Source organism: Leuresthes tenuis, unplaced genomic scaffold (genome assembly GCF_036924035.1).
Source record: "Leuresthes tenuis unplaced genomic scaffold, fLeuTen1.0.hap1 SCAF_2, whole genome shotgun sequence".
NCBI lineage: Eukaryota > Metazoa > Chordata > Actinopteri > Atheriniformes > Atherinopsidae > Leuresthes > Leuresthes tenuis.
Genome location: NW_027325356.1, coordinates 19,486,727 through 19,514,648, shown reverse-complemented (window position 1 = coordinate 19,514,648; position 27,922 = coordinate 19,486,727). Strand labels below are relative to the sequence as shown.

Genomic DNA, 27,922 nt, shown 5'->3' with positions numbered 1-27,922 from the left:
TCTGAATGAAAAGAACAACCTGTGGGCATTAGTTTATTTAGATAGAGGGTCAAATGAAAACAACTAACACTTCCCCTTCACAGAAAACCTTCATTACCACTTTGGTGCTGGACAAACCTCTTCTCTTGGTGCTTTATGTCCATCTTGTGGCTGCAGTAAAAACTGCACCTGACTTTTTCCCTCAACTGTTGGGAGTTGCGCCCGTGCTTTTCTCAATCCGTCTCTTGAACACAGTTACCGTGTTGACTGTCAGTCTTTATTCCATCTGAGAAATCTGAATTCCTTGAATGTTTAAGTGTGCATAGCTGAAGTGTAAATAGCCACAGCTTCAGTGAAAATCTTTGTGGTTTTCAATATCTCTCACCACATCCTCCTTCATCAACATCCGCCTGTGCTGGGACCACATCGTGCATTTTATCTGCTCCATCCACAAAGACGGGATAGAAAAAAATCACCTTCGCTGCTGTGATTATTACACCAACCAGTAAAGTATCCGAGAGGCACATTTCCTGGTAATTTCATATTTTTATGGGTTCTCAAAACTACTCCCAGGAAGCAGCATCTTTCTTAGCCATGACAACAAAGGATGGAGGTGATTTAATAAACAGTATAATCCCTAATGCTTGCCTCGTGATTCAGATTTTTCCTCATGCACAAATCTGTCTTTTTAATGTTATTTTTTTCTTTTTTTACATGGCTTAATCAAGATTTAATATAGGAACACTATATTACCATAAACATGTTTATGTACCAGCCTTTGGGACCAAACCCCCTCAAAGCAGGTCCTTTTAGGGGAAAACACAGATTAATGAGGATGTCAAAAACTGATGCATCTTTGGGAAAAAAAGAAGCTATAACTGCTTTTAAAATGTACACCAGCTTCAAATTAGCACATAGCATAAATGGTGGCCAAGTAACAAAAAACATCTGCGATTTCTGTGAAATAAATGCGCAACAGTGACAGCGAATGCGTTTTTCTTGTCCTATTGAGAAAAAAATGGGTATCTTTAGGTCGAAATCACACAGTGTGAAAACATCAGCTGTCACAGCAGCGAGAATCAAAGATCTGCATTCAAACAACAGTGAAAGAGGACACCAAGCAAAGGACTCCATCAAGAGTTATCCAAGTTTATTAATATTATTTTTCAAAACTAATATAAATCCCACAGAATATGATCCTGGTGCCTTTAAGTCAATGAATGCATGGATACCTGCTTTAAGTACTGCATTTCAACACTCAATTCAAAATATCTTACTTTTCTTTTTCTCATATTCGTCAGAGTGGAAATACATGGCCTCAGCGTGCTGTCAGATTCACGACTATTTCTCCTGCCTTTTTCTCTCTTGTGCAAGTCTATGCGAGTGAGTTAGTCAACAGCATTAGTGTTTTACTTTTCCGCAGCGCCCAAAAAAATGGACGCCGCTGCTCAACTACAGAGAGACAAAAAGGGGAGGGTGGGTAAAATGGTCTGAAGTGCGAGAACAAACAGTAAATATCTATCTCGACTTGAGCTGTGCATTTCCCTCTGAACACGCACACACAAAACACACGGGAGAATAAAAAGTCAACGCCGATGCCAGTATCAAATTAACATGGATCCCAGTTTGCAGGCTCGTATGAAATCTCTTAAACACATGTAGGCCTGAGATCGTCTCACAGAAACCCAGTGAAGCATCGAAGGCCCGTCTGCAGAGAGGAGGAACCCCCAACAAAATGAAGAAAAGATTCACAGCAGTTCCCGACTATCGCTCAGTATTGAAAGAACAGTCCAGAGAGGGAGGCAACATTCTTTTTCTTGCTCTCTAAAAATACATCGAATGGTGATGATAAGATAACGGTTGTCGTAGTCAAATGAAGGTGCAGGAGGTGGTGTAATCGTGGCAAAGCATGTGCATATTCTGGGAATGAGGTGAACAACGGAGTTTATTTCCACTCTAGAAATACTGGGTGTGCACTAATACAGCAGCTGATCTGTTAACATATTTTCCTAGTTAGGAATGTCTTGATTTACTTTTTTTTTAAAAAAAAAAAAAAAGAAAAAAAGAAAAAAAAAGAAAAAAAAAAAAAAAAAAAAAGAACATCTTTCACTAACAATCCACATCTTCTAAACATAAACTAATCAATACAATGATTGGTAAGATGAATCCTGCAATGTTTAATTTTTTCTTTTTTCCTTAAAAAAAAAACAAACCCAAAAAACCGGAGGTTGACATTCTATTCTAGTAAAGCAAGGCATTAGGTTTACAGAAATGCACCTTTACTAGAGCAGCTACCCTCACCTGCAACTCGTCGGGCCGTGTTAGGCCCACGTTATATGTGCAAAGAAATGCATTGCAAGGAAACATGCAGAGAAACAAAACAAGAAATGACACTTGAGGAAACAATCAAAAGCTACATAAAAGCTTTATAAATACAATAAAATCTTAAACCCTTAATGGAGAGAATTCTAGCCGCTGTAGTATTACGTGAGAGCTGGCACTCTAGGCTCAATGCTTTTTTTTTTTTTTTTTTTTTTTGTCAGATGTTGTTTTATTTACTTATTTATTCTGTTTTTTTTTTTTTTTTTTTTTTTCATTTTCTCGTAGTAGAGCTGCGCAGGTAATTCATGCCATCTTTGGTTGACTGCAGTACTGGAGAGAAAAATGAATACGATCTCAAAATAAATTCTGAACAAACAAAAAGGGGGGTGTTAGAAAAACAGCATCAACTCTCGGCAGACAGCTGCGCCTCGATGTCCACTCTGCAGATGGGGCACTTCTTATTGGTGAGGAGCCACTGATCCACGCACAGCTGATGGAAGAGGTGCATACACGGCAGGCGTCTGGGCGGAGAACACAGGGGAGAGGGGAGAGGGTGAAGCAAAACTTTCAAGGGCCGAAACCGTGTCACCGCATTTCCTCAAACAGCAACAGGCGCCTTCTCGTGAATCAGGCCGGTAAGACAGGCGGGACTTTCTGCCCTGATCGATCTGTGAGATTTGTCATATTTTGGTTAAAAGCCTCGTTTGGACCCGCTCCTTTTAGCCCTGCTACGTCACTGTATTGAGAAGATATTATCATCTAATAATTCTTGTATAGAGCTGTTACACTTGAGCTTCTCTGCACCACTCTGTACCATCACCCTGAAGACACCTGATGGCATAAGAGACATACTGTGGCAAACACCGTGATCCACAATTTCTTTGAGGAGTCTTCAAACATCTGCGCTTTTCGTGATATCCAGCTTTCAGTCGCTCCTGTTCGCTAAACGCTCTGCCACTAAAGACACTCAGATTCATTCATTAGATCCTGAAAACTTCCTCCAGATTTTACACTTTGAGCGTAAGACGAGCTTTTACTCTTACAAGATAATAAAGTTGTGAAGTCAGGGTGATTTAAACTGTGAGGAAAGGAGGAGATGGACATTTATCTAAACTATTTAAAAAAAAAATGTTGCATGTCTAAAGTCCTGTTTTGCTTTTACTCGACAACCGTGCAGTTTTCATGCAAATACAATTAACCTTCATGCCAACAGAGGGCAGAAACTCTCTTTAAAAACCTGAGCGAGAGCCAAAAAGCAGCTCAATGAGGATGCTAATGTAAAGCTGCTGGGCTTTTGCTGCTGATTATTAGAATACCTTAGCAGGGTTTTTTTTTTTTTGGTTGGTTGGTTGTTTTTTTTTCTCTTCAGAAAATACAAGAAACGCTGACGACATGTTGGCAATGGGAAACAACAGCGTCTGTCTGACTCACAGCGATGCCACATGAAAGCACAATCCTACAAATTCAAACCTGAAAAACAAGCGAGCCAAACACCAGGGAGGAGACATTTACCTGACGTCCTCCCCCTCCTCCAGTATCGACAGACAGATGGTGCATTTTTCCTCTGTGTCCTCATCGGCCCCCTCGTCTTCGTCTTGCTTTCCGTGCAGCTTTCTCTGTTTGCGACAAACGTTGGAAAACATGACTTCTGATTGGCAGCAGCAGCATCAATTAGCTCCACAGGCTCATTACAGATGGTTAATGATCCTATCAAATCAAAACTGCTCAACTAAACCACTATGCTGTCGAGTATATAGAATTGGGTTTGTTTGAAACTCTGACATTAACCTAAAAGAAGTGACTATCATTAGAACAAACATTTCAACAAAACAAAGTTAAAGTTTGGGGACAGAGAGAATGGTCATTTTGTCCTGAAACAGAAAAAAAAAAAAAAAAGAAAAAAAGAACTTTCTATCTGTTGCCTCAACACTAAACAAAGTCATTCAAATCAAAGTTATTAGCCAAATTCCCTGGCCCCCCAAGAATAACACTAATATCTAAAGTACATGTGAGCAGAGACATGTTTCCAAATTGATTTGTTCGTTATTTCTCACCGATTCTGGGGCTGCGTGCATATTTTTCCCAATAGATGCCCAAGCTTCAGGGGTTAACTGTTGGTCAATGTCTCTCTCCAACACCTTCTGTATTGGGTGGCAGGGTGTTAGATTGCTTATTTAGATACATTTGGAAACCTCTACGGAAACTTTTCCTCAACAATATCTTCACAGCTGCAACCTCTGGTAAAAGACACTACAGTGCGTTCTAAATGTTGGAAAATCATCAGACGTTTGAAATGAGCACAAAAGACCAATGCACACTCTGTCCCAGAATACGCTGTAACAAACATGCACAACCACACACATCATCCTCAAAACCCAGTAAACAGTATAGTGACGTGCACACTCCGACCGGCTCTTACTTTTTTGTACTTGTGTGGGTAGGTGCACCTCTCTATGGTTCCCTGAGAGGCTCCTCGGTTCACAGTCCCCAGTCTTTCCTCTAAATGCAGCAGGTCCTGAGGAGCAGTACAGAAAAACTCTATTTGAGACGCCAAAACTCTGTGCCGACAAAGCTTTTTGTTGCAGATCTTGAGACTTTTCTCTTTTTGAAATCAACTAAAGCTCGGCTATTCCTTAAATAATGCCCAAGCTACCAGTGGTTGATTGAATAAGTCTCTTAGTTAGCTGCTCTGCCGCCCAGAACTCAGGGGTCTCACCAACCTCGCTTTTTATTAATGGCCAGAGTGCACTTAGTACCCCGTTTTTTCAAAGCGGTTCTCGTGCTGCTTCAGGGTTTGTGGTGGAGCCAGTTCTGAGCTGGTCCAACAAAGAACCAGTTAAGCCACCACAGATCCGCATCATTACATCACTTACAATACATATTTGTTCCTCCTTTCAGAGTTTGTAAGTTTCTGTTGAGGACCACAGAGCAGGGAGACTGTTTATCTTCACATAGCGCAGCGTTTGTCTTCTTCCCTGCAAACCAAAGTCTTCATATCACCACTTCGGTTGTCCAGTGCTGCATCAAAGAAAGGTTTGTTCTTTTTGAATGCTGCTCTCTTCAATGCCGATCAACGTTTCCAAAGCTCTCACAGCGCTACAAACACGATTTATAAAAGCACGATTTTCGAGAGGGGTCCATAAACGCCAACTGGTGATATCAAAACAGCAGCACATTCAGCTGAAAACAGCCGCTGGGACATAAGCTGGGAGACATAAGCTGTTGTTTGCTCTGGCCCAGCAAAGACTCGGTGCTTGTGTAGCAGCAGTGTTTTGGGGCTGGAGCTGGTGGTTTGGCAGCTGAACCAGAAAGAACTGGCTCAAGGTAGTTCACTGTCTCCGAACCAGCACTGGAACCACTTTGGTGGAAAAAACCCTCGAAGTGAACAGTGGTTGTCTGGCTCTGCAGGATGTTAAACTAGATCACCTCTTTTTTTTTCTCTCTCTTCTTCTCAGCAGTGTTCATTCAATTCTACCGTGTAGCAATAGTATTGTGACTAAATCAAAAATCATTAAAGAGCAGCCATGAGACCAGGCATTATTAAGTTGGCGCTAATGGCAGCAGTGATGAAGGAAGGAGCTGCACATATATTATATCACCCAGGTCCAAAACAGAGTTTGGAACAAACTGAAGCACAACTCACCTCGTAGGTTCTTCCAAAGCCAGTCATTCTAGATGAGATGTACCTAATGTGCGGGTAGGTCACTTCAGAAATGCCAGTGTGCTATGAGGAAGAAAGCAGTGTATGCACAAAATATTAGTCAGCTCTGGAAAAATGACTTACAGTAAAGTTTGAATACAGCGTCTTGTCCCAGAGGAAAAAAAAGTGCACATCCTCTCAGACTTTAACCACTTTAAAAACTTTTTTTTTTTTTTAAATGCCTATTGTTGAAAATTTTTCTGGTCAAGATCTGCTGATGGCACTTCTAAAACTCCGGCTGACTCTTAACAAAGCTATTCAAAGTAAAAACAAATAACAAGGGGTTTCTGTAAATGTGCTCGGGACAAATATGCAGTGAAGGTCACAGACGTATCCATCATACAGACTAATGAATTCCACACCAACATCACAAAACGTCCAGCTAAATATGCGCTGGATGTGACTCAAGGATTCTTTATGTGTCGAGTATGCACTTGAAATGCTTGATGAGCTCTATTAATTGCTCATGAATTATTCATGTGATTCACGGAACCATCCTTGAAATAACTAATGCTATAAATAAGAGGGCAACACAATTAATCTCAGACGGACTTCTTATGAAGATTATCCGTCCTCACGTATGCTAATTGGTGCGTGTGTGCTGAGGCTTTCTCTCACTATAAAGGGGATGGGGAAGTGGTGCAGTCTCGGGGGAGGGTGGTAGTGGGGCAGGTGGGAGTGCAGGTGCCCTGAAGTGTACGGTGCCACAGGTACTCCAGTCTCAATGCCAAGCTCCCTGTTGACAAACAGTGAAGAGTCATTATTACATAAACGCTTGCTTTATTAAAAAAAAAGATAGAATTGCTGTCAAATTAAATATCGATAATACAAGATATGAAGCTGGAGAGTAATAAAGACTAAAACCAACCAACTGCCAAGCCTCATTGCTGCTGATACTGACCATGCTGTCCTCTGCTCAGGCTGGCGAGGATGGGAAGACATAGTTTGTGGCACATGGATATGGTGTCCGTGGCCGTAATTGGGGTGCATTCTGTGAGGGTGGGGAGGCGGACGCTCGTGTGCTCGCCTGCATTAGAAAGAAGACAAGTTCCGTAAAGAGAAGCCTACAAATTCTGCAACTCAAAAATGCAATACGTACGTAGGGTGCTGCATCATCCTCCGCCTCTGAACCTCCATCCTCTGCAGCATCTCGTGCTGATGGAGCCTCTGCACCGAAGGCCCCAGAGCCGGCATATGGTGCGACAGGGTCTGGTGGTCTGTAGGAAGGTGTGGGGCCAGTGGGGCACTTGAAGTAGAGAGGTGGTGGGTAGACAGCGGAGGGGGAGGGGCGGGAGGCACAGCATGACCCGAAGGGTGGGATGGCAGTGAGGTATGAAAGGTGTGGGGAATGAGAAATTCGCTTTGCGGCGGGGGCTGAGGTGTAAGTTGGGGGTTCCCGTGGGAATGAGGGCAGGCGGAGGAGGGCTGATGATGCAGCGAACGTGTTAGAGAGCCATCTGGAATTCAAAGACAGAGAAAACTCTGTAAATCATCTTCGACAAACAACAAAAAATAAGACCGAGTAAAAATCCCTATTTTTGCTCCTGTGAAAACACCCAACAAATGCACAGGTCTGTCAGTCCCTTCCAGCGATAACTCAGACATAAGTCATCGTTGGCATTTTTCAGTTTCATTCAAAAGAACCTGCAGGGCTCATGTTTGTTGTAATCAACAAATATGTCAGTCCGTCGACTCGTTGATGCGCAACTGTTGGTCCAAATACTTTATGGGACAGAAGTAAGGACACAGTCACAATGTTGCTGAAAGGAACCTTTTTTTCTACTTTATACAGCTTCATTACTCATGAAGTTACAGATGGTGTATTTTTTTTTTTGTTTGTTGACATAAACATTATTAAAACAAGCTTTTTGTATTCGAGTTCACTATAATGAGTCCACACTTAATACATATACATCTACTATTTTGTTTCATGACTTTTTGGTGTTAACTCTTTTGCCAACTTTTGGAGCAAAGCAGTGAAATGAGGAGAAGTGACAGACAAAAGGGACGAGCGCAGAGACACCAGCAGGCACCGACTCTTGCTACACCAGGGAGCCTCATCACACCACTTCACTTTCCATACTGAAATATTCTGAGTAGCAATTAACTTCCTCTGCCTGGTGCAGTTCCCTCAGCACTTGGCAAATTAACCATTAGTCTCAGTTAATTACTATTAGCATCAGGTTTCAGGAATGAAACCCTTACGATTTTCACCCGTGTTACCGCAAATGGGCGAATCATCATCACCGAGCTTCCAGATGCCGAGAAGTTTGATTTAGAAGAACTGTGAGGAATTGTCTGTTTTTCTGTACTACTGAACGGCGGTTTACTCACAAGATGGATGCATGTAATGTCTGCAGGGCTGGGGCTGTGTTTGTGGCTGAGCCACCAAGGAGGAGCTGAATGAGTCCACCACAGCTGGCTGGCTGGGCCCAGGGGTGGCATGTGAAACATAAGTAGGAGGCCGTGAGGTGGAGCCTGGGCAGCACGGGTCAAAGGCTGATGTGCTGCCATGGAAACTAGCCCCGCTGTTTCCACCACTCCGAATGCCGCTGTTGCTCAGGTCCACTGGCAGAGTTTGCTGTGGGAGGAGAGCAGAAATGTAAAAGGAAAATGTGGAATAAACTTCGAAAATCGGTTTTCCTTCAATGTCACAATGAACAATGAAATCAGATTTTTGCAAAACCTTTGTGCCTCCCGTTTCTCCAGATTCAGAGTAAACACCAAATCAAAACTACGTCCATTTCAATGTGTTTTTGCTAACTCAAATGATCAAGTCAGAATCTTTCAGATTGTGGGTGCGAACAACATGAGGCGCAGCCACACCTGGTCGTGGTAGTGGGCTGCATTGCTGCTACTGTTGTTGCTGCTGCCGGGGGCAGGCAGCGCAGTGGGGCGCTCCACAGGGCAGCTCGGCTCTTGAAAGGGCACAGTGCCCGGAGGCTGCGGAGCAGGGTGATGGACATGGTGGAGAAAGTGGTGAGTGGTGCTGTGGCTGTGCTGAGAGCCGCTGGTCTGCTGAGAGGACGACGCCTGCAAGCAGCTCGAATGGGAGTGGCTCAGGGACAGGTGACCAGGGGAGGGGCCTCCGCACGGGGAGTGCTGCTGACAGCAGGATGGGAGTCTGGGCATGGCTGTTCCTGTGTTTTCTCCTGCTGCACCTGACAAACCTGCTCTGCTGTCATCTGGTGAGAGTAAGTAGGAAGAAAAAAAAAAGCCAGACCAAGTGGCGGGTTAGCATTTGAAAGGGCACACAAGGCAGAATCTCTGACTCAAGCTGCCGCTTAGCATTAGTTGAAATAAAAGTCTACAGGAGCCGGTTTTAGTGCTAACATCTCACCCTCGGTGGCTGTGCGAGCAGAGCCACTTGGCCTCTGTGTGTGCATACTTTCAGGTATTGAACCTGAGCAGCTTGTGGAAGGGCCTGGGGCATCATTGAGCTCTGAGGTAGAGGCATGATGGGAGGATGATGAAGATGACGACCTGACTGTGTGAGGGTGAACGCTGCCAGAGGTCGTTGGCACAACTGAGAGATCTGAGGAGGAAAAAAATAAAAAAATTATGTGAAAGTTTATACTTCTACCTGAAGCTACAGGTATCAATTCACAAGAAGAATTCACATTAAAAAGTAGGGAGGCCAAAATAATAGTTTGCTTTCATTCTGCCCGAGTTTCTGATGAAAATAGAAAATACTCATAACAGGTAGAGGGGTCTGTGTTTGGTGTTTACATCTATTTCAATTCTATCCATTCCTTCTATCTAAAAAAAAAAAATCATACTTAAAAGCTTGTGATTTTAGTAGAAAAAGTACCGAAATGTACTAGTTCTGCTCCCTAAAACTAGGTGTCTCCTACGAATACAGTCTCAGTTCATACTGCCTCCTTTGTTTTAAAACTCGACACCGTCTGAAAAAGAACAATCTTAGCATGTGTGCGATTGTCTGCAGAGGCTTAGTAGTTTAGAAGTAAACCTTATTAACAGCAGTGCGTGTGCTCCGTCTGCTTTTCATATTCACAAATCAATTGTCTCTCTTTCTCCTAAGACATGCAAATACTTGGCGATCCACCACTTGGTTCTACATCATGAGCGTGAGCTCGGACCCGAGAAAAAATCCCCAATGGTTACAAAGCATTCCACTTTTGCATAATATGAATAACTTGTATCATGTAAATAGACAAAAAAGTATGGTACCGGTTGTTGTGAATGTGGGTTTATGTGCAACAATTGAACTGTTTTTTTGTTTGTTTCCTCTTTCCTAATCAGGCATAATCACAAACCATTTATACTTCACCTGCAAAGATTTTAGGTTTTTGATAAAAGCACATTTATTTCATCCCTCTTTTACACAAAGGCCTCAAGTCTAAATCAAAAACAAATGCTCACACATGAGCGTGTGGATTAACTTGAAGCTCTGCAACATCTTAACAATCAAATCCATGGTGAGAAGTGAGCAAATCAAAGGCACATGTGCTACTTTGCATGTTTTACTTTTTGAAGTTATGTTGCCAAGACCGATTGTTCTGAAAAGTCTGAGAATCTGTAAACTTGACCGCTTTGCTTTTTCACACGTCTGCATTTGCCAGAATTGGTACTTTTTTCTTTTTTTTTTTGCTTTAACTACTCTTTCTTCAGAATACGTTGCTCAACATTTCTACAACACAGGCAAAATACTACTTACCGTGACTTTTATAGATGTTCAGCAGTTTGCTTAAAGAGCAAATTATTCATACGGCTGAGATGAGTCAGATAACTGGGGCCTAAGTTAAGTTATCCCACATGAATTCGCACGCACTGAGTTGGAGTTGTTTTTTCTTGATTCATATTTACCATCCTCATCAACAGTGAGGTCCACCACCTCCCCAGCATTCTGCCGCAGTGGTTGGATGACTGTGGAGAGTCTGTGACGTCCACGTGGCTCCTGGAGACGATTCTGGGAGCAACTACTGGTCCAAATCCTGCTGAGACCCCCCACTGAGCGCGACCTGTAGAAAACACAGACACAAAGGAACACCTGTTACGCACAACTTTAGCGTAAGACCACCAGGAATATTCTCACATCTCCATGATACAATTTTTGCTTTAACAGAACCCGACACTCCAAGTTCAATGACTGCACAGCTGCATGAACAGAAATACACCGGTGAACAATTCTGACAAAAGCATGTGGACCTGTTGTTACTACAAAGTGAGTTTCTATATTAAGTCCCACTCCAGCCTTTATCAACCCCCTGAAAAACACATCTGTGTAAATTTAAAAGTTTTTGCAATAAAGTAAAGAGTATGACTCTATGCCTTTCTCCTCATTCAATGGCTGGAGATCTACGATTATGCAAATCTGGCACCGCCTGCATCTCCACCTGCCAGCAGCAGAAGAAGATGTCTTCTCAGATAACTTCAGCTCTGTTTATGTTGTGCTCTGCTTAGCACTTCTAATATTCTGGTACTTCAGCAGTAAATATTTGAACCAGAGAGTGATTCTCAAGCAGCGGAAGCTAAATTATTCAGGGTCGCATGCGAGTGGAAGTATCAGAATGATAATGTATTCACTTTCTATCACTTTCATCGGTATTAGAAACGCACCGCTCGCCAGCCAGCTGGCTCCCAGAGAGCTGAGCCGCAGCTCCTCGCTTGAACCCGCCTTTACGAGCTTTTTACACAACCTGTTCTACCTTCCGTCCCGACTCTTTTCATTTCCATTCGATTGGTTCCTTGCAGCACACGCAGAACGCTTTACTCAGCAAGTTCTCAGGAGTGATTCCTCCGATACTTTGAACGTATGGGCCTCACCTTTCTTGTATGTCCTGCTCTGCAAATTCAAAACGGAAATTCTCAACCACAGCACTGACGGCTGATTTAACGACTAAAAAAAAAAAACGTGGTGGAAATATTAACAAGTTTTAAATCTTTTTAGCAGCGTCTGACTTTAAGTGTGTGGTAGAGCACTTAAGACCAAGTGTAGACAAACACAAGCTGACAGAAAAGGCATTATTACATATTATTACATAGGCAAACATGCTTCAACACATTAAAAACATCTTAGAGATTCAAATAAGACCTTCACATTTCTCACATTAATGCCCATTTTCAGCTATCATTAAAACAAATGTGTCACCAGCCTTCGTCTGTGAGAAAGCTCATTATGCCATTAAGAAGTCATTAATCAAAACCATCTCATATATATATATATATATATATATATATATATATATATATATATATAAGCTATTTCCATGTGCCTTTCCATTCCCTGCATATCACTCAAATGCTCTGCCCCTCTCCTGCCCTGCTGCTGGCCCTTTTTCTTGTCTTTTTTTAATTTTCTCTCTCCAAGGCTCCCGTCGCTCTGCTCCTTGGCCTCTGAGACGGGAGTGAAAAGCAAGGGAATAGCCACATTTCCCCCTACGGTGCCGTATAGCCAGGTTATCAGGGGGAGGAGGAATAAGCACAAGGGACGAGAGAGAAGCGGCTGCACGGGAGTGCCGTAAAGCTGGATGCCATGGAGCTTTGTAGCTTGGGGATTTCACTGTAGCTTAATGAGAGCTCTTACAAAATACACAGCAGGGCTGGGAAAATGAGTGTACATCTGAGCTCCAAAAGCAGAGCCTAGTTACCCGCCGCTTTGATGTGTCAAATGAGATTATAATCTAGCTCAGTGATTCTTAATGATTAGCACGCAGAAATAGAAATAGAGTTTTAGCAATTTGATCAAATCATTTCTTTGGGAAATCCTCCTTCTCCATGTGTTTGTTCAGGTTTTCTACGTCAGATGACTTGGATGCTTTAAGTTGACTTTTAGGATCAACGATAAATACGTTTTTCTGTCTTGTGGCGGACCGGCAGCCAGCCAGGATAATTCCGTGCAATACACAAGTGTTTTATCAGTAAAGTTGTTGGCAAAATGAATAAAAAGACGTGTGGGATTACATCAAGAAACAAAGGACACTAATATAGTTATAGTTATAAATCCACTAAAGAGCTGTGGCAAGTTCCCAGAGACGCTCAGAATGATCACCATGAAAATCTTTGGCGAGTTTCTACTGACCGAAGTGTAAACAAAGGGTGACCACTCCAAATAATGTTTTTCTTTATTTTATTCTTTATAATTCCCTGTTCTCACACCTTACATGTAGCATTTAGAGGCTGTAGCTCAGGAGGAAGAGCACCACCTATCGCCCACCAATCGGAAGGTCGGTGGTTCGACTCCGGCTTCCCCCGGCTCCAGCTACATGTCAAAGTGTCCTTGAACCCCACACATTCATAACCCCACACATTCATACATTGCTTATGAAGACTTATGAGTGTGGGTGAATGGCATGTAGTGTTAGAGGCGCTTTGAGGCGTTAGAAAAGCGCTATGCAAGTACAGTCATCTTAATCATCTTCATAATGCATAACACTCAATTAAGAGTTAGCTTTCATCGCATTCCCCAGATTGGGTAATGAAGGAAACGCCTTCCTCGCTGCTGTTTGCGATAAGGGGGATTCCCATATGCTCGCACAGGCTGCTTCCAGTTGAGTTTCCTGTGAGATATGCTGCACAATGCAAGTGGAATGAAGAGGAAGCTTATTAACTTTTACATTTCACAAACAGAAAAGGCAAACTTTTGCCCAATGTGCAACCATAAACACCAACACCCTACAACTCTCACAGCAGTGAGGGCGGCATTTAGAAAGAGACGGGGGGAGGAGGAGGAGGAGGAGGAGGAGGGGGTCCTAATTGGCCTGCCTCCTCTGCTCAGGTTTGATCCCAAGGAGCATGACTTGACACTAGGGATGAGTTGCTAATTAAGCAGACCTGGGATTATTTTGTAAATATCTGTTTACCACTGTGAGCCCCTGAGGACGGGGGGGCGGCAGCGAAGAAGGAAAACAGTACATTGTAAATATGATCACTATGGGAATGGGCAGCTTGACAAAGCTGTGGTTGTGCCAAGCTAAAGTGATGTGAGCCATATACTCCCGGGACGAGAGGGGAGCTAAGGGCTGTGTCCTGCGGTAATGTGGAGTAAACTGCTGGGACTGATGCTAGGGACAGCTAAGGCTGGGAGTTTGGGAGTTAAAGGGGAGGAGAGGGCAGGAATAGCACCGAATCATGAGTGGTAAACAATTTGAGGCATAAAGCTTTCCATGGACAAAAGTATTGGGCTTGTCTTGATCATTTAGAATTTCTAATGCTTCCTGAAATCCTAACGACAAAAAAAATGTGCATGTTCTATACTAATGAACATCCTAATGACAGTCGAGCATTTTTGTGACCTGACTATTGTTCACTATTGTGAACCAACTGCAACTCTCGATCATCACCAAAGCAGAGGATTCGTGTTCTATTGCATCGCTTTGGAGGTTTGTGATTTGTTGAGAGCTGCGTTAACAAATAAACAACAGGCAGCAGTTCAAATGTAATAAGATAATCACGCCGAATGAGTGTGAGGCACGGGCCTGGGGTAAAATGGTTTGCCTTCCCTTTGGTGAAAATGAGTTTGGTTTTGGTTCCCACAGCACTCCGGCAAGTTTAAACCTAACTGCCTAATTTTGTTTGAGGTGGCAGTTAAAAGAAGCTGTCGAAATCCTGTCCAAACAGGCGAAGCCTGCCTTCCTGCAGTCCCTGACGGAGCAAGAAAACATGACTGCAATACTGAAATGTACAAATCCCTGCAATGCATTGGCGTTTATAATAGTAAATACTGAATGTATGTTTCCCACCAATGCTGTAATAAACACACACTGGCAAACTGGACCACTGACAGTGAACAAAGATCCCCCCCCCCTGCTCCACAGCAGCCCCACCCTCCCCCCGTCTGCTCATCTCTACATTCTCCAGTCCAGCAACACAGGACATCTTTGAAAGTGAAGAAAACAGCCTGATTAGACAAACCGTGAGTGTCCAAGCTTGAAGTAATAGTTTCCATGAAGAGTTTTCAGATCTTTCTGATGAAGTGGTACAAAGCAGGGAGCAGGAAGATGTGCGGTTACGGGAGGGGTACAAGAAGAAAACAAAAAACGAGACAGATGGAGGTTAGCACAGAGGCAGGATTGTGATCTGAGCTGCAGAACTGCCTCCATGAGGAATTAGCAGAGTATTGAGACAGGAAGTCACATTGCAAGAATGGGGAAATAAATTTCTCAGCGGAGGTGGCTGCAGAGGAAGACAATGGGATACATCATCTGTAAACGTATTGTTCTCACTCTGTTAATAGTTTGCAGCTCCACTCTCAAATCCTCCACTCTTCATCGTCTGCATAGCCTTTTTTTTTTTTGTAAATATTCTTAAAGCCGTGGCCAAACCAATCGCATTAAATGAACATATCAGCCTCGGCTGGGAAGTACAAAAACTGAAGTGGTTGTTGAGTTTTTTAACAAAGTCTCACGGCAGTTCTTGAAATAGTCAAAAATGGGAACCTTCGGATCGTTTTTCCGGTCACCAGTTATTAATTTTCCTTGTGTACGAGCACACGATGGGAGTGCTTTTTCCTTTTAGTTTTTAGTTTTAACAGCTTTTCTAGAAATTAGAACCCAAGGAGGTTGGAGAGGTGGCAGAGGAATAATACACAATACATTTTTACACTTCCTTTCAGATTATTCCACACAAACAAAAAATATCAAGAACAAAGATGCTTTCAGGAAAAAATGTCCACGATTCATTGATTTCTGAAAGTAAAATAATCTTTTCTTCCTGCAGTATTTGGATGTTAGTTTGTTTTTTTTATTTTGTGAGAAAAATGACTTATTTTAAACCATTTTGGTCGATAGTAAAAAAGTAAAATAGTAAATGGTTATAGTTGGTAACAAAGAACATTGAGTCAGGCCATTAGTTGGACAAACAGTATGCGTGAAGTCTCTTGAAACATTTAAACAGCAAGAGCACCAAGCAGATCTTCTGTTCCGAATGATGTGGTTTCACGGCTATAAACAAGCTGGCATGCTGGCTTCTGTGGGAAATAGAAGCTAAACAAATCCCCTGAAGCACTATGCTCCACCCTCCCCTACAACTGATCTTTAAACATAAGCAATGACCAGCCAGCATCGAGTCGTTTTCCTAGCTCATCAACAAAGGCATTGCCTACTTGCACACAACTGCACAACCAAAAAGAAAAAGGAGGGTAAAGCACCAGGTTACCAGTCACACAAAAGTTAACGAGAAAAAGGCTTTTTTCTGAGCCTGGCTCCAGGATCCCACTGACCCGAGTGTTCACGAGAGAAATTGCTCTCGACAGTTGTGACAATCAATAATGCATCTGACACTTTTTAATTTGGTCGAAGGTTGAATTATAGATCTGCAAACCAACTCCGCCATCAATCTTCTGTTCTACTATTTCTGCCCGACTGCAGACCAAAGCTGAGATGGATTTGATTTGGACCGAGAGCTTTACAGGGGAAAAAAAAAGGATCCGATGATGATAAAAGTTGCGTTTTGCTCAGTTAAGGGACGTCACGACACCAAAGGTCCACTGGTTGGCAAGCATCCAACTGTTGTAGGGGCGTTAAAAAAAGGTCCAATAATTCCTCTGTGATTTGGAATAGTTTTTTCCCTTGAAACGCACGTCCCTGGACGAAAGCCTCCCGCCATTATGAGCTATCATTACATCATATTTAAACAATTTAACCTTAGCCTTTACCATTCCTTGTGGAGCACCGCTGGAGAAGATTGCAGTTTGCAGCATCAGAAATGTCATCATTACAACATGTTGTTAATATAATGTTAACGACTGAACCTCAAATTTCCTTGTTTCAAACGTCACATCCGTCAAAGCACCAGCCGCCAGCAGTCTGCTTACGTTAGTTACGGCCCAGCATCACGAGCTCTTACCTTCATTTTAGATTATCGAACCATTTCAAATCTGGTCGGGAAGCCTTTCTGCAAAAAGACTAATTACTAATAACTGTTAATTGTCAAAGGACAGATAATATAATTGCACTTCTGCAAAGCAAATGCAGTTACATCTGAAGCTGCAGAACCTCAAACAGCACGAAAACGGTGTTGGAAGCAAATCTGTACAAGTAAAGAACGCATCAGAGTAAATGCTATCAGATGAAGCTGCTTGAAGTCAAGCTGGGAGGATACTGAGCAGACTGGTGATTAAAGTCACGGCTGTGCTGCACTGAACAATATCTGAATTATTTGATTACTTTATCGATCACCTTACACTAAAATGTATATCAGAGTGTATTCTATTGCAATAAAACTGTATGATTTTGGTTTTTCCTCTTTCTTTCCCATATTGCTCGGTGAAAAGACTGAAATGCCAACCTGAACCCGTCTCCGACGGTGACGATCTCAACTTCACTGTCCGTGGAAGTGACGTTGATCTCTTCGCTTGCAGGGACAGCGGGTCCTGGAGCTGGAGACGCCTCGATCACCACCACGTCCTCATCCAGAGCACCTGAGGACACCGGTGGAAGTTTTTACAGTGCAGGTGCAAAGAAGACAATCACAATAAAACAAAAGCAAACACGTTCTAAATTTTGATTAAGATTCTCACACTTATTCAGCCGGAAATCCCATAAATTTTAGGTCTACAGTTTGATTCACACCCAAAGAAAACTTGTGGATACTGCATAATTTGCTCAGGTTGTTACTGGGCACAGCAGATAGTCCATCAATGCTGAGCTGTTTGCACTGAGACGGGCTTTTTTTCTTCATCTTTCCCAAATCTGGCCTGTGATCGGTTCCTGATAGATATCACGGCTATTCAACTTGGACCCAAAACCATGGGAGCTCTCTAAGGCCTGTTCACAAAGAATGGAAGCAATAAGCAGAAAATAAGATTTGTCTGCAGCACACTTGATGCTTTAACCGACGTTCACAGCTCAAACACAAACACAATTCATTTTAATCCATCTGTTCCTTTATTTTTTCATATATATATATAATTCAGGATTATGTGATTTGGTGCCGTTTCACATTTCAATCAGAAAATGGCCACATGTATGAAATGGAGACCCCTCTAGGGGCTCTACATGTGCAATGATTCCTTCGGAATGAATCCAAAGAGTCACAAAAACTGCTAAAACACATCATTTTCCTCAGCTCTCCTAATGGAGACAGTGTCTGCAGTACGGGGGGGGGGGGATAAATCTACAGCTTTTGTCCCCGCTCGTTCTCACTCATTTTCTTTGCTCATTTCTCAGTCACATTTCCAGCCTTAATCAGATTTTCTGGACCATAATTCATGCAGATAGTTCAGGTGTTTAAGAAGTGAAGAAGTAGTTTTCCTGTAAATCTAACTGTTATAGAAAATGGATGCTTGCCATTTTAGATAAAGGAAGCAACAGCCTGGAAACACAGATATTCGTTTCCATGCTCACGTTTCTTCTTCTTCTTTTTCTCCTCCATACTTATCCAGATTTAAGTGCCATAAATCCAGTTCCATACCTTCCCATACGTTGTAGGAACCCTGGAGGAGCACGGTAGCTTCAACTCTAGCGTAGGTCCCAGTGCTTAACGTTTCTAATTATTGTCACAATCTCTCAGAGTAAAGTGAGAGTTGCTGACTCATGCGTTGGCCGTATGACTCAAACTCCTTCCGTGTGATTGAGCGTTCCGTGTAAATCTCGTGCTGTTTGTCGCGGCTGTCTATACAACACCGTCATCTCCGTGTTCTCAGAGATAACACTCAAATATATGTGTTAATTACATCAACCTAAGTTCACCTAAGATTGGGCTTAAAAAAAGAAAAAAAAAAGATTATAAAACAACTAAAACAGGACAGTAACCGGTACCTTTATGATGTCGTTCTCTGACAAAGTTCATGTGAGCTTTATAAGCTTCTGTTTCAGTGCACATCACTAAGTGAGTTGCTCATGAAGCCCATTTTTCTCTCCTCTGTGACTTCTATCCCAACTGTCTCCTGAGAGCTGCTGCTTAGCACCCTCTGCGAGTCTTGCTGTCTGGCTTTTCGTGCACTTCATAAACAACACCACCTCTCAAGTTGGTGGAGAGCTCGAACCGATACGTGCCCCTGGTTTGGTTGGGCAAACAAGACTTGGTGCTATTATTCCTGACACGACTGCGTCGTAAGTCTGCCGTCATCAAGACCTAATCCAACATGTCCTAATGTTACCAAATGTGAATTTATATAAAGTCACGCTGTAGAATTTTGTTTTATCCGAAGCAAAAATCCATGTTATTGCTTTTACATTTGGATATCTTCCAATAAACTCACATCAGATGTTAAACTTAACGGTTTCCTGACTACATCTCACACACACACACACACACACACACACACACTCCGACACTGGATGTTCAGATGACAGGTTTCATCACTCGCTTCTTTGCTTTCCCCCTGCTGTAAACAAATACCTAGTTTTCCCTCTGAGACCTACTGTTTCTATGAGGAGGCTGCTGCTGCTGCTTAACAGTGTCTTGAGTTTTCTCCCACCTGCCTCCAACCATAGAGGGACAACAAATAACTTTCCATCCTCCCTTTGGGCAGCAGAAGCATTACTGAGGCTAAATGGGTGCATAAGAGAAAGCGTGTGCCAAGGTAAAGGTGGGCCTTTTATTATTATTATCATTATTACTTTTTTTGTTTTTGCTTTGAAGGAGAGCAGAGAGTTATGGCTTGAATTTAAACCTGTTGTTCCAGCAGGTTCAGAGGGCAGCAGTTTCCACTGACATATTCCAGGTGTGGGGCCCTGAAAGAGGAGGGGAGCGGCTCTTCCTTTACTGGTGATGCCTAATATTCTTATTTACGCTGCAACTGTACACACTTTTTTTTTAGAAGGTCACAAGCTACATTAAAGTGTGCAATCTTTTTTTTTTTTAATAAGTCCCTCTATACATAGTACTGGTGCACATCAAAGCACTAGAATAAAATCCTCTCATTCAGAAAGAAAGCCTGAAGACTCTTGATCCTGCTCGAGCGAGCAGACATTAATTGGGTTTTCAGTTTGCTCAGGTTTGTCCGCTTTAGCAACGCCGTGCCCAGATAAAGTGCATTTCCATTTCGACTTCACATGAGGGAATGGCGGCCCTGCCGGTCCCTCTCAGCGGTAGAGCCGACCGGCTCCTCTGATCCGCCGCTTCAGTTTAGAGGCGAGGTGCTAAAAATGATCGTAAAACCTCAGGTTAAACCTTCAAGTTTAGTGCAGCACTTTGGGAACCTTTACACTCAATCCATTAGTTTCACTCCTATTTCTGCTTGATGTCAGGCTGTTTACTGGCCATTTTCAGTCATGGCAAACAGAGCCGGATTGTGGTTACCACCTGGCTCCCGGGTCAGTGACCAACACACCTGCACCATGTCAGTACCGCTAAGTCACTCTTGAACGCTGTTGTGAAAGAAACACTCATAAGTGAGGGAGTTTACAGCAGATCAAATCCTGATTACACAGTAAGGTGATCTGGAAAACAACAGTGTTTGCCTACTGAGTTCACTGAAGAAGACAAAAACATCCCTTGATGAAGCTGGATGACACGTGTTGACCTCTTCTCCAGCACCCGCCATTTCTATTTTTCCCTCTGCTTTTTAGTGCGTGTTAATTCCGCATTGCATCAACGTACTTTCATTAAAATATGTAAATCCATGCAGGATTGTGTTTTTTTCCCGCAGCATCAGAGATGATTGTGTCTGTGAGATTTAGACGTTACAACTTCTTACATTACCGCGATGGAACCTCTGTGTGCTTTTCTTTCTTTTCCTTATTCAAAAACAAGACGATGAAGCTCTTGTAAACTCCTGTTGCTTAAATAACGGTTTTAAAAAGGCCCGAATGTAGAAATCTTTCATCTGGCAGGGTATTGATGAATAGAATTTAAATTAAGTTAATCGCAGCCAGTTGATTGCTCTATGATCAAAAATGTCATTTCAGTTGCACAAAATGAGTCTAAACGTATCAATTTCAACGCCACTTTGACCTGTGATGTCTGTGTGAGTGAAAGAACCAGGTTTAACTCGGTCTACTTGGTATACTTTGAGTGGCTTTCGTGCACAAAGTGAAGAAGATTTCGGGAATTTACAAGGTGTACCTGAAATGCACCACGAATTGCCAGTTACAGTTACACTTAAGGGTTATATATAGCAGAGTTTATACGGTCTGACATAGCTGCAGTATAAAGTTCAGAGTAAGAAATGTTAGAGGGGCCCGACTGTGTGCAGCGGGTTGAAAACAAAGAGAAACGGTGAAAGGCTGAGGTGTGCAGCTCCAAAAGTAAAAAAGAATTGTAGCATGCTGCCGTAGATAAATGAATGCTGCTTTGCTGGACTTAAGGTGCAGAAGGTTCTCTCATATACCAAAACATTAAAATCAATTGGTACTCTGTAGTATTGATATCGTTTGGTCGGTGCTATTAAAAGTACCGTGGTCGATACCCCACCCTAGTGATGAAAAAACCTACAAAATCTGCTTAAATCTGCATTCAGAACCGCGTCAATTGACTCTGCAGGAGTCGCAGTTATTATATTATGTACATGTGACATTATTGTGGTCATTAACTTGTGTTTCCCTGTTCCAACAGGTATCCTTTGAATGGTGTTATGTTGTTTTTTCCCCCTCTTTTCTGTCTTCTCAAACCCCAGCTGGTCGAGGCAGATGGCCACCCTTCCTGAGTCTGGTTCTGCCAGAGGTTTCTTCCTGTTAAAAGGGAGTCGTTCCTTTCCACAGTCGCCTCAGGCTCGCTCAGGACAGGAGATTGGACTGAAGAAGAGTTTCGGTGCAATCTGTTGGTTTCCTTAGCAAGGATATTGTTTTTGAATTGGCTCTATAATGAATGAATTGGATTATTTTGAAATCAATTAATCGGATGTCATTGGATTATGATTACAATGTATTGAATTCCAACTGGCTTGAATTGAACTATATTATTCAAGTGCCTTGAGATGACATTTGTTGTAATTTAGCGCTATATAAATAAAACTGGATTGAAATTTTATCGGTTCCAGATCAAATTGTCTTGAATAAGACAGAAACGCCTGGCTGCACCGACGACGCTGCGCTCAGGCTAGAAGAGAGGCGCAGCTCACTTTTCCTTTGCAGAAACACGTTTGCTGGCAGCTCACTCTCAGTCCCACTGAACGGGCTGATGTCGGTCTCCAGTCAAACTAATAAACTTGCTTAATCACCACAGAAAGTCATTCTTATCACAAAACTGTGGTCCAACACAGCCTGAAGGATACAGCGTAACCCAAAGCTTCGTTCTCTCACTTATAGGTTTGTTCTTCTCAAAGTAGCAGAAGTTAGGTGGATCATTACTGAAAACACTGAAGCACTGAGGGTAAACATGCAACTAGAGACAATGAGAAAATTATGAATCAGATTATTTCCACCAGTTTCAAGGCGCCGCTTCTGGTGGAAAAACAATACAATTATATATATGTGATACATAAAATGCAAAACAAAATGTAGTTCTGCAATTACCTGTGGCTACAGCAGCACTGTTGGGCTGGCTACTGGTGCTGCTGACATCGACGTATAGCTCATCCTCTGCCTCGGTAGAAGAAGGGGATGACGAGTCACTGCTGAGCTCTTCACTGGAACTACTGGTGCTATGGAGCAGAGCATATTTCCTCAGTTCTATCACCTCACGTTTCTCCCTCTGCAGTTGTATGCGCTTCTTTTGCTTTGGAGTCCGCTGAGCTCCTCCGGGAGCTGTTTTCACAAAGCGTTTCCTATGCAGAGGCCGCCGGTTGCTCAGACAAGGCCGCTTCAGCAGCACAGGCTCAGCCTCAGCTCGCACCCACTTATGAGAGCGATTCCCCCGAGTTCGACCCAAATTAGGGTGGAGGCCAACCCCAGTGGCTGCGCCGGTTGTCAGGGCAGCAGCCTTGTGTTGGCCTCCTGTTGCCTCCCCCTCGTCATCTGAGCTGAGAGTGTCCGAGTCCCCGAATCGCAGGCTAGATGAAGGGGAGGAGGCACAGTCACTAAAAGAGGACTCGTGGTTATGTTCATCCTCACTAGGATGCTGTAAAAGTTCTACTCTTGGACGTTGAGGTGCCAGTGAACTCTCACTGATGTGGCCCTCCTTCAACGAGCAGTCAGACGGCCCTGCCTGTTGGCCTTTTCTTTTTCTGCGGCCAGGGAGGCTCCGTTCCGAGTCTCTGTGCGTTCCTGTGTCCCTCAGGGCCCGATGCCTGGATTCGCACAGGGTTTCAAAGTCGCTGCTCGCCTTTCCAATAACCTCCACATTGTTAGCGAAGTTCTTGGCTCCTTCCATGGACTCCGGGTTCACCAGTGGCTCCTTCAGATGTTCCTGTCTGCTGGTGGGCTCAGAGGACACCTCACTCTTCATGGTGGCAGGTCAGTCCTCACGGGGCAAACACCAAGCGCACTCACATTAATTCCTAAGCTTCTGACAACTGCATCTCTCAAAACCTAGAGAAGAGCAGAAAGATAAAGTGTTAAAGATGCAAAATCCTCTCAGAAAAGGGGAAAAAAAAAGAAGCAAAAGAAGCTATTCTGACATGCAATAAGCTAAGAATATTTTGCTTTTATCAATTCATGAAATGCAATGCTGAAAACTGTGAGATGTCCCAATAAGAAGCCAAATGCACGGTCAAATATCTGCGATCGGCCAAATTACAGTTACCCAACATCAACATTTCACTGATCAAACAACAGGACAGATGACAAATATCAACACATCCAGAGCAATACTTTCTCTGTTCAATATCTGTCGTTCTGTTTCTTCATACAAATTGAGACAAAGTGACTCAAGGTGGCTGATTAAAGACATAAAGCAAATATCCACAGGCTGAATCAAAAGTAATGGATGACTCAGTCCTGATTTGTTTGCTTCATTGTTAATTCTGGGCAACGCATGAATCAGCTCAAATCAAAATGGGATAACAAAGGAATGGGGATATCCAGGGGATCATCCACCATAAAAGCAATTCCCATGTATGTGTCATGGCTTCGGCGCAGTTTGGGCTATATTTGGATGCAGTCACTCACAAGAACCTCCAACGAGAAAACTAGTCTAAAACACTGCTGCAGCAGGAGTTTTGCAGTTCAGTCCGGTCTCCCAGAGCAACACCAAATCCCATCATTTCTGGAATCCATGCTAGTTTGTCGACATGCTAACATATTTATCTCTGAAACTCTGTGTGCTTCCACAAAGCGCATGGCTGACGACGTGTTTTGCCAACCAGCAGTGGTGTTTACACTGGCAGTGATGACAATACTGGGAACTTGTGTTTCCAACTGGCAAGAAAATGGAACAAGTTTCAGAGCAAACTGTTGACAGTACAACTGTGAATTCCTTCTGATTAAATTAATCTATTCAATTACTGCAGATGACCTGAAGTTATATAATTATATATAATTTATATATAGATGATAGATAAATCGATCAAACGCCACAGATCCCTTGAATAATACCATTCTTATGATCAACAAGACATTGTTGTGTGTTAGGAAGCAGTTTCAGTGTTTTGTCATGATAGAAAATGTGACTAGTTATTTCATCTGCTTAAGTGACAGATCTGGCTTTATGTACCTGTTACTAATCCATTAAAGTGACAGTGCAGAAGTGTGTGAAAACTGTGAGCCCTTTTGAAGCACCCCGAGCTTTCTTCTGCCCATTCGCAAGCCTGAAACTGGTCAGAAACGCCTGAGGGCTGAGATACCGCAATTCAGAAGTCTGGTTTTGATTTAAGGTGCAAAAGTCACGCGCCAATAACTGCATATCATTGCACATTTACCATAATGAATAAAGTTCAAATGAAAATTGGGCTTTTGCCACAAAAAAAAAAAAAAAAAAAATTGGGCTTTATTATGGCTAAGAGGAAAAGCCATCCATCAGATAAACTCGTACATTTTCATTTGTTAACACACACCTTTTCTCGTCAGCAGGGCACAAATTCGCCGCCACGGCAGTGCATGTGCATGGCTCGGACTATGACTTGTTTTTACAACTGTAGGGGGACCCAAAGAGCAAAAAAACTGCTAGTATTACTTTAAAACGGCACTGTGATGTGCTCAAGTACTGATGCAGCACTTGAGCGTGGACACCCCAGCTGCATTTTCCTGACAAGATGAAAATACATGAAAATATCTCCAAGCAGGGAAAATAAAAATCAAAGATTTATCTTTCCAAAAGAAGAGATCGACATTTTGTAGGTGTCTCTACAACTTTATCTACAACTTTAGTCCTGTTATTAACAATGGGCATTTCAGATATGCTGGGAATGCACTGTGGTTTTCAGCAAACAGTCACATAACTTTAGTGCTTTGCACTCTGTCTGTCTGTCTGTCTGAAGTGAGATCCCCCACAGTGACCACACTTCTTGATAGGATATAGTGTGAATACAAAATCGCACCGCAACTATTACAGAAATTGATTTCAGGACATATAGTCCCAGCACCAACTGCGTTTCCATCCAGAAATACAAGTGAACCAGTGCTTTGCTCGTCCCATCCTAACTGTCTGTTGAGAAATGGGGAGTTTTCTGCTGAAATCTGTTTTGAAACTGTAGAGAGTACGTTAATATCCAACAGCAATTCAATCTGCATCAAACATAACATCGGCGAAGCCTGCATGGCAAACATTATGAGGATCCAGCTCTCGCATTTAAGAAATGAAACAACACTTATTTCACTGCAGGAGCTGAGTCACATGCAAGTGCATTTCTACTTTAAAACAGAGGCTGCAGCTTTGAAAACCACTACACCAAATCTCTGGCACTGTTTCCATAAACATGTAACACAACAATACTCCTGACCGCGTTTGCTGCAGGGTATTGGACTGCATTAGTATGTAGATTTGTGCATGATGTTAATGTATTTTGTAGTGAGTTTCCATTTGTTAGCAGAGGGGAAATAACTCACCAGGCAATGTCACTGCTTGCCTCTTTCACAGCCCCTTTCATAACAGCGTGCTTGTTGTCACTTGACATAAAGATGTGAGCTCTGAGGAAAGAGGGATGCTCGGGTTCATGTTGCAAGGGGGTGATCTGATCAACAATGTATCAAAACTGCAGATTAAGTGAACCTATAACTAACAGGTCCAACATGGTTTGTGTGTGTGTGTTATATGGACTTCTGTGTTAAGTGAGAGTCCTTCAGTTGCCACAGAGGAAGCTGCGCAATGACATGCATGAAGTCAGGGGCCTCAGAGGACAGCCCTGAAGGAAAAAAATTCCAAAGCATCAAGGCGGAATAATAATAATATCAGTGCAGATTTCTGATAAGGACGATCAGATACTTATAAGCCAGAGACAGGGCTGCTCCAATCAAATTGAAAACTCGGGATTGGTAATACGAGGAAACATGTACGGTATACCAGAAATGGCAACAAGATGTACGACTGAGCTCTACCGATACCTCTGTGCTCTGTGAAACGACTACCAACCAGTCTGATTAGGGAAGCTAAAATACAGCTACGTAGATTAAATTGGGTTGACAGGATCGAGTTTGAAACTGACGCTAGGCATAGTTTCTACAACGCTTAACAATCACAATAAGCCCAGCTGCTGTCGGTCGGTCTGTCTGTCTGTGTCCCACAAACGCTGCAGAAGTGACTCAGGCCGACCAAAGTAGGATGAATAGAAAAGAGTTCAAATATAAATATGCGTTGTTACCAATATATTTGAACACTGTTTCGTTAAGAGGAGAAATCATAGTAGATAGCTTGCCATGGAGCCGGACAAATTATCCCAACAGAAGACAACAAAGAACACGTACCTGGGTCTAAGTCCTTATTTCAAAATGTGTCACCGTCCTTTTTGTATGGTGAGACGTTAAATCCCGAGGAAAACTGTGGCAAATGTTGAAATCGAACAGTCATCTAAATGTTAACCCAAACTGCAACTGGACAGGCCTACGCAGAAATCGCGAACCGAGGTAGGTCGTGGCTGGGATTGTGAAACTGACAACACAGTCCCGAGCTGAGCCGAGAGACAAAATCGAAGGCAGTGGGCCCTGGGTAGCGACGAGCTAAGCTAAGGCTAGCTCCACTTCACTTATCAAACACTCAATTAGACTCATCCATTTTAACTCGCTAAGGAATCCTATATACATTTGAAAGACAATATAATCTCTCTATCATATATCTATTCAACAAGATAGAAATGTCTCACTATTTGCCCTCGACGAAGTTCCCATTCCTGCCTTCCGAGCCATCCACTGTTGTTTACCCAGCAGGTCGTCTGTGGCTGGCTGCTGCTACAACACCGTCGTTACTCTGAATGCCGCACGGGGGCGCCAAATCCCCATCAGCCATCATCTATTTTACGACACTTTGCGACAGCTTCACTTAATCTCATTTCGAAGCAGTTCTGTGGATAAAAACGCCCTTTGACGAGATGTGTATATCTTTATATTATTTTGTGTCGTTGAGATGACTTAAGTGAGTCATTTTTGCAGGTAGTTTATTTTATTATTGATGGTAATGTAAGTTCGCGTTTGAATGCTTTGAATGCATTACCACCCAAAATCCTTTATTCCATATACAATTGCGCCCTCTAGTGAATGTAGGTCAAATATATGATTTTTTAAAAAAGTGATAACGTGCACGTCAATGATATGAGAGAGCCAGCAAACAGCGGAAAGGACATCATTTCTGTTTGTCACAGATGAAAAAAAAGCCTAAATAAATACACTTATTGTATTATTGTTATTTGTATTTAGCTGTTTGTTATTCTATTATAATGAAATATTACAAGCCAGTTTCCTGCACCAACTTTTCAGAAATGTTGTGTTTGAATATGTTAGGCTAAAGAAGCATTAGTAAACTGAATATGTGCTAATGTGGATAAGCTTTCAGGAAATATGTCTGAACATTCAATAAAGCCATATTCAAAATCTCGTTACTCTTTGTTGACATGTTAGAAAAAAAAGACAATCCTCATTTGGGTTTTGAACATCACTTTGTGTCACTTTATAAATGGGAGAAAGTTTAACAGCCAAGAAAAACTATAATGATTTTGTATGGAAGAATAAAATGCTGAATAAATCAGACTATGGACGACATATGAAGATAATT

General features: G+C 42.6%; 1 protein-coding gene across 4 annotated transcripts; it reads right to left on the bottom strand.

Moving 5' to 3' along the window:
• Positions 1 to 1,114: 1,114 nt before the first annotated feature.
• rnf111 (ring finger protein 111) lies at positions 1,115 to 27,100 on the bottom strand. Of its 4 annotated transcripts, XM_072380548.1 has the most exons (16): positions 27,018 to 27,073; positions 25,768 to 25,848; positions 22,360 to 23,313; positions 17,249 to 17,381; positions 10,829 to 10,983; positions 9,342 to 9,536; positions 8,828 to 9,186; positions 8,336 to 8,582; positions 7,101 to 7,458; positions 6,903 to 7,028; positions 6,620 to 6,737; positions 5,945 to 6,025; positions 4,721 to 4,816; positions 4,356 to 4,442; positions 3,814 to 3,917; positions 1,115 to 2,822 (listed from the first exon to the last, which is right to left on the bottom strand). In XM_072380548.1, exons 3-16 carry the CDS (start codon positions 23,228 to 23,230, stop codon positions 2,705 to 2,707), a joined length of 3,048 nt encoding a protein of 1,015 aa, XP_072236649.1. In that variant the 5' UTR covers positions 23,231 to 23,313; positions 25,768 to 25,848; positions 27,018 to 27,073; the 3' UTR covers positions 1,115 to 2,704. The 4 variants fall into 4 exon arrangements, with proteins under 4 accessions (XP_072236649.1, XP_072236648.1, XP_072236647.1 ...); XM_072380547.1 differs by lacking the exon at positions 25,768 to 25,848 and having other exon boundaries at positions 26,623 to 27,100; XM_072380546.1 differs by lacking the exon at positions 25,768 to 25,848 and having other exon boundaries at positions 27,018 to 27,100.
• Positions 27,101 to 27,922: the final 822 nt, after the last annotated feature.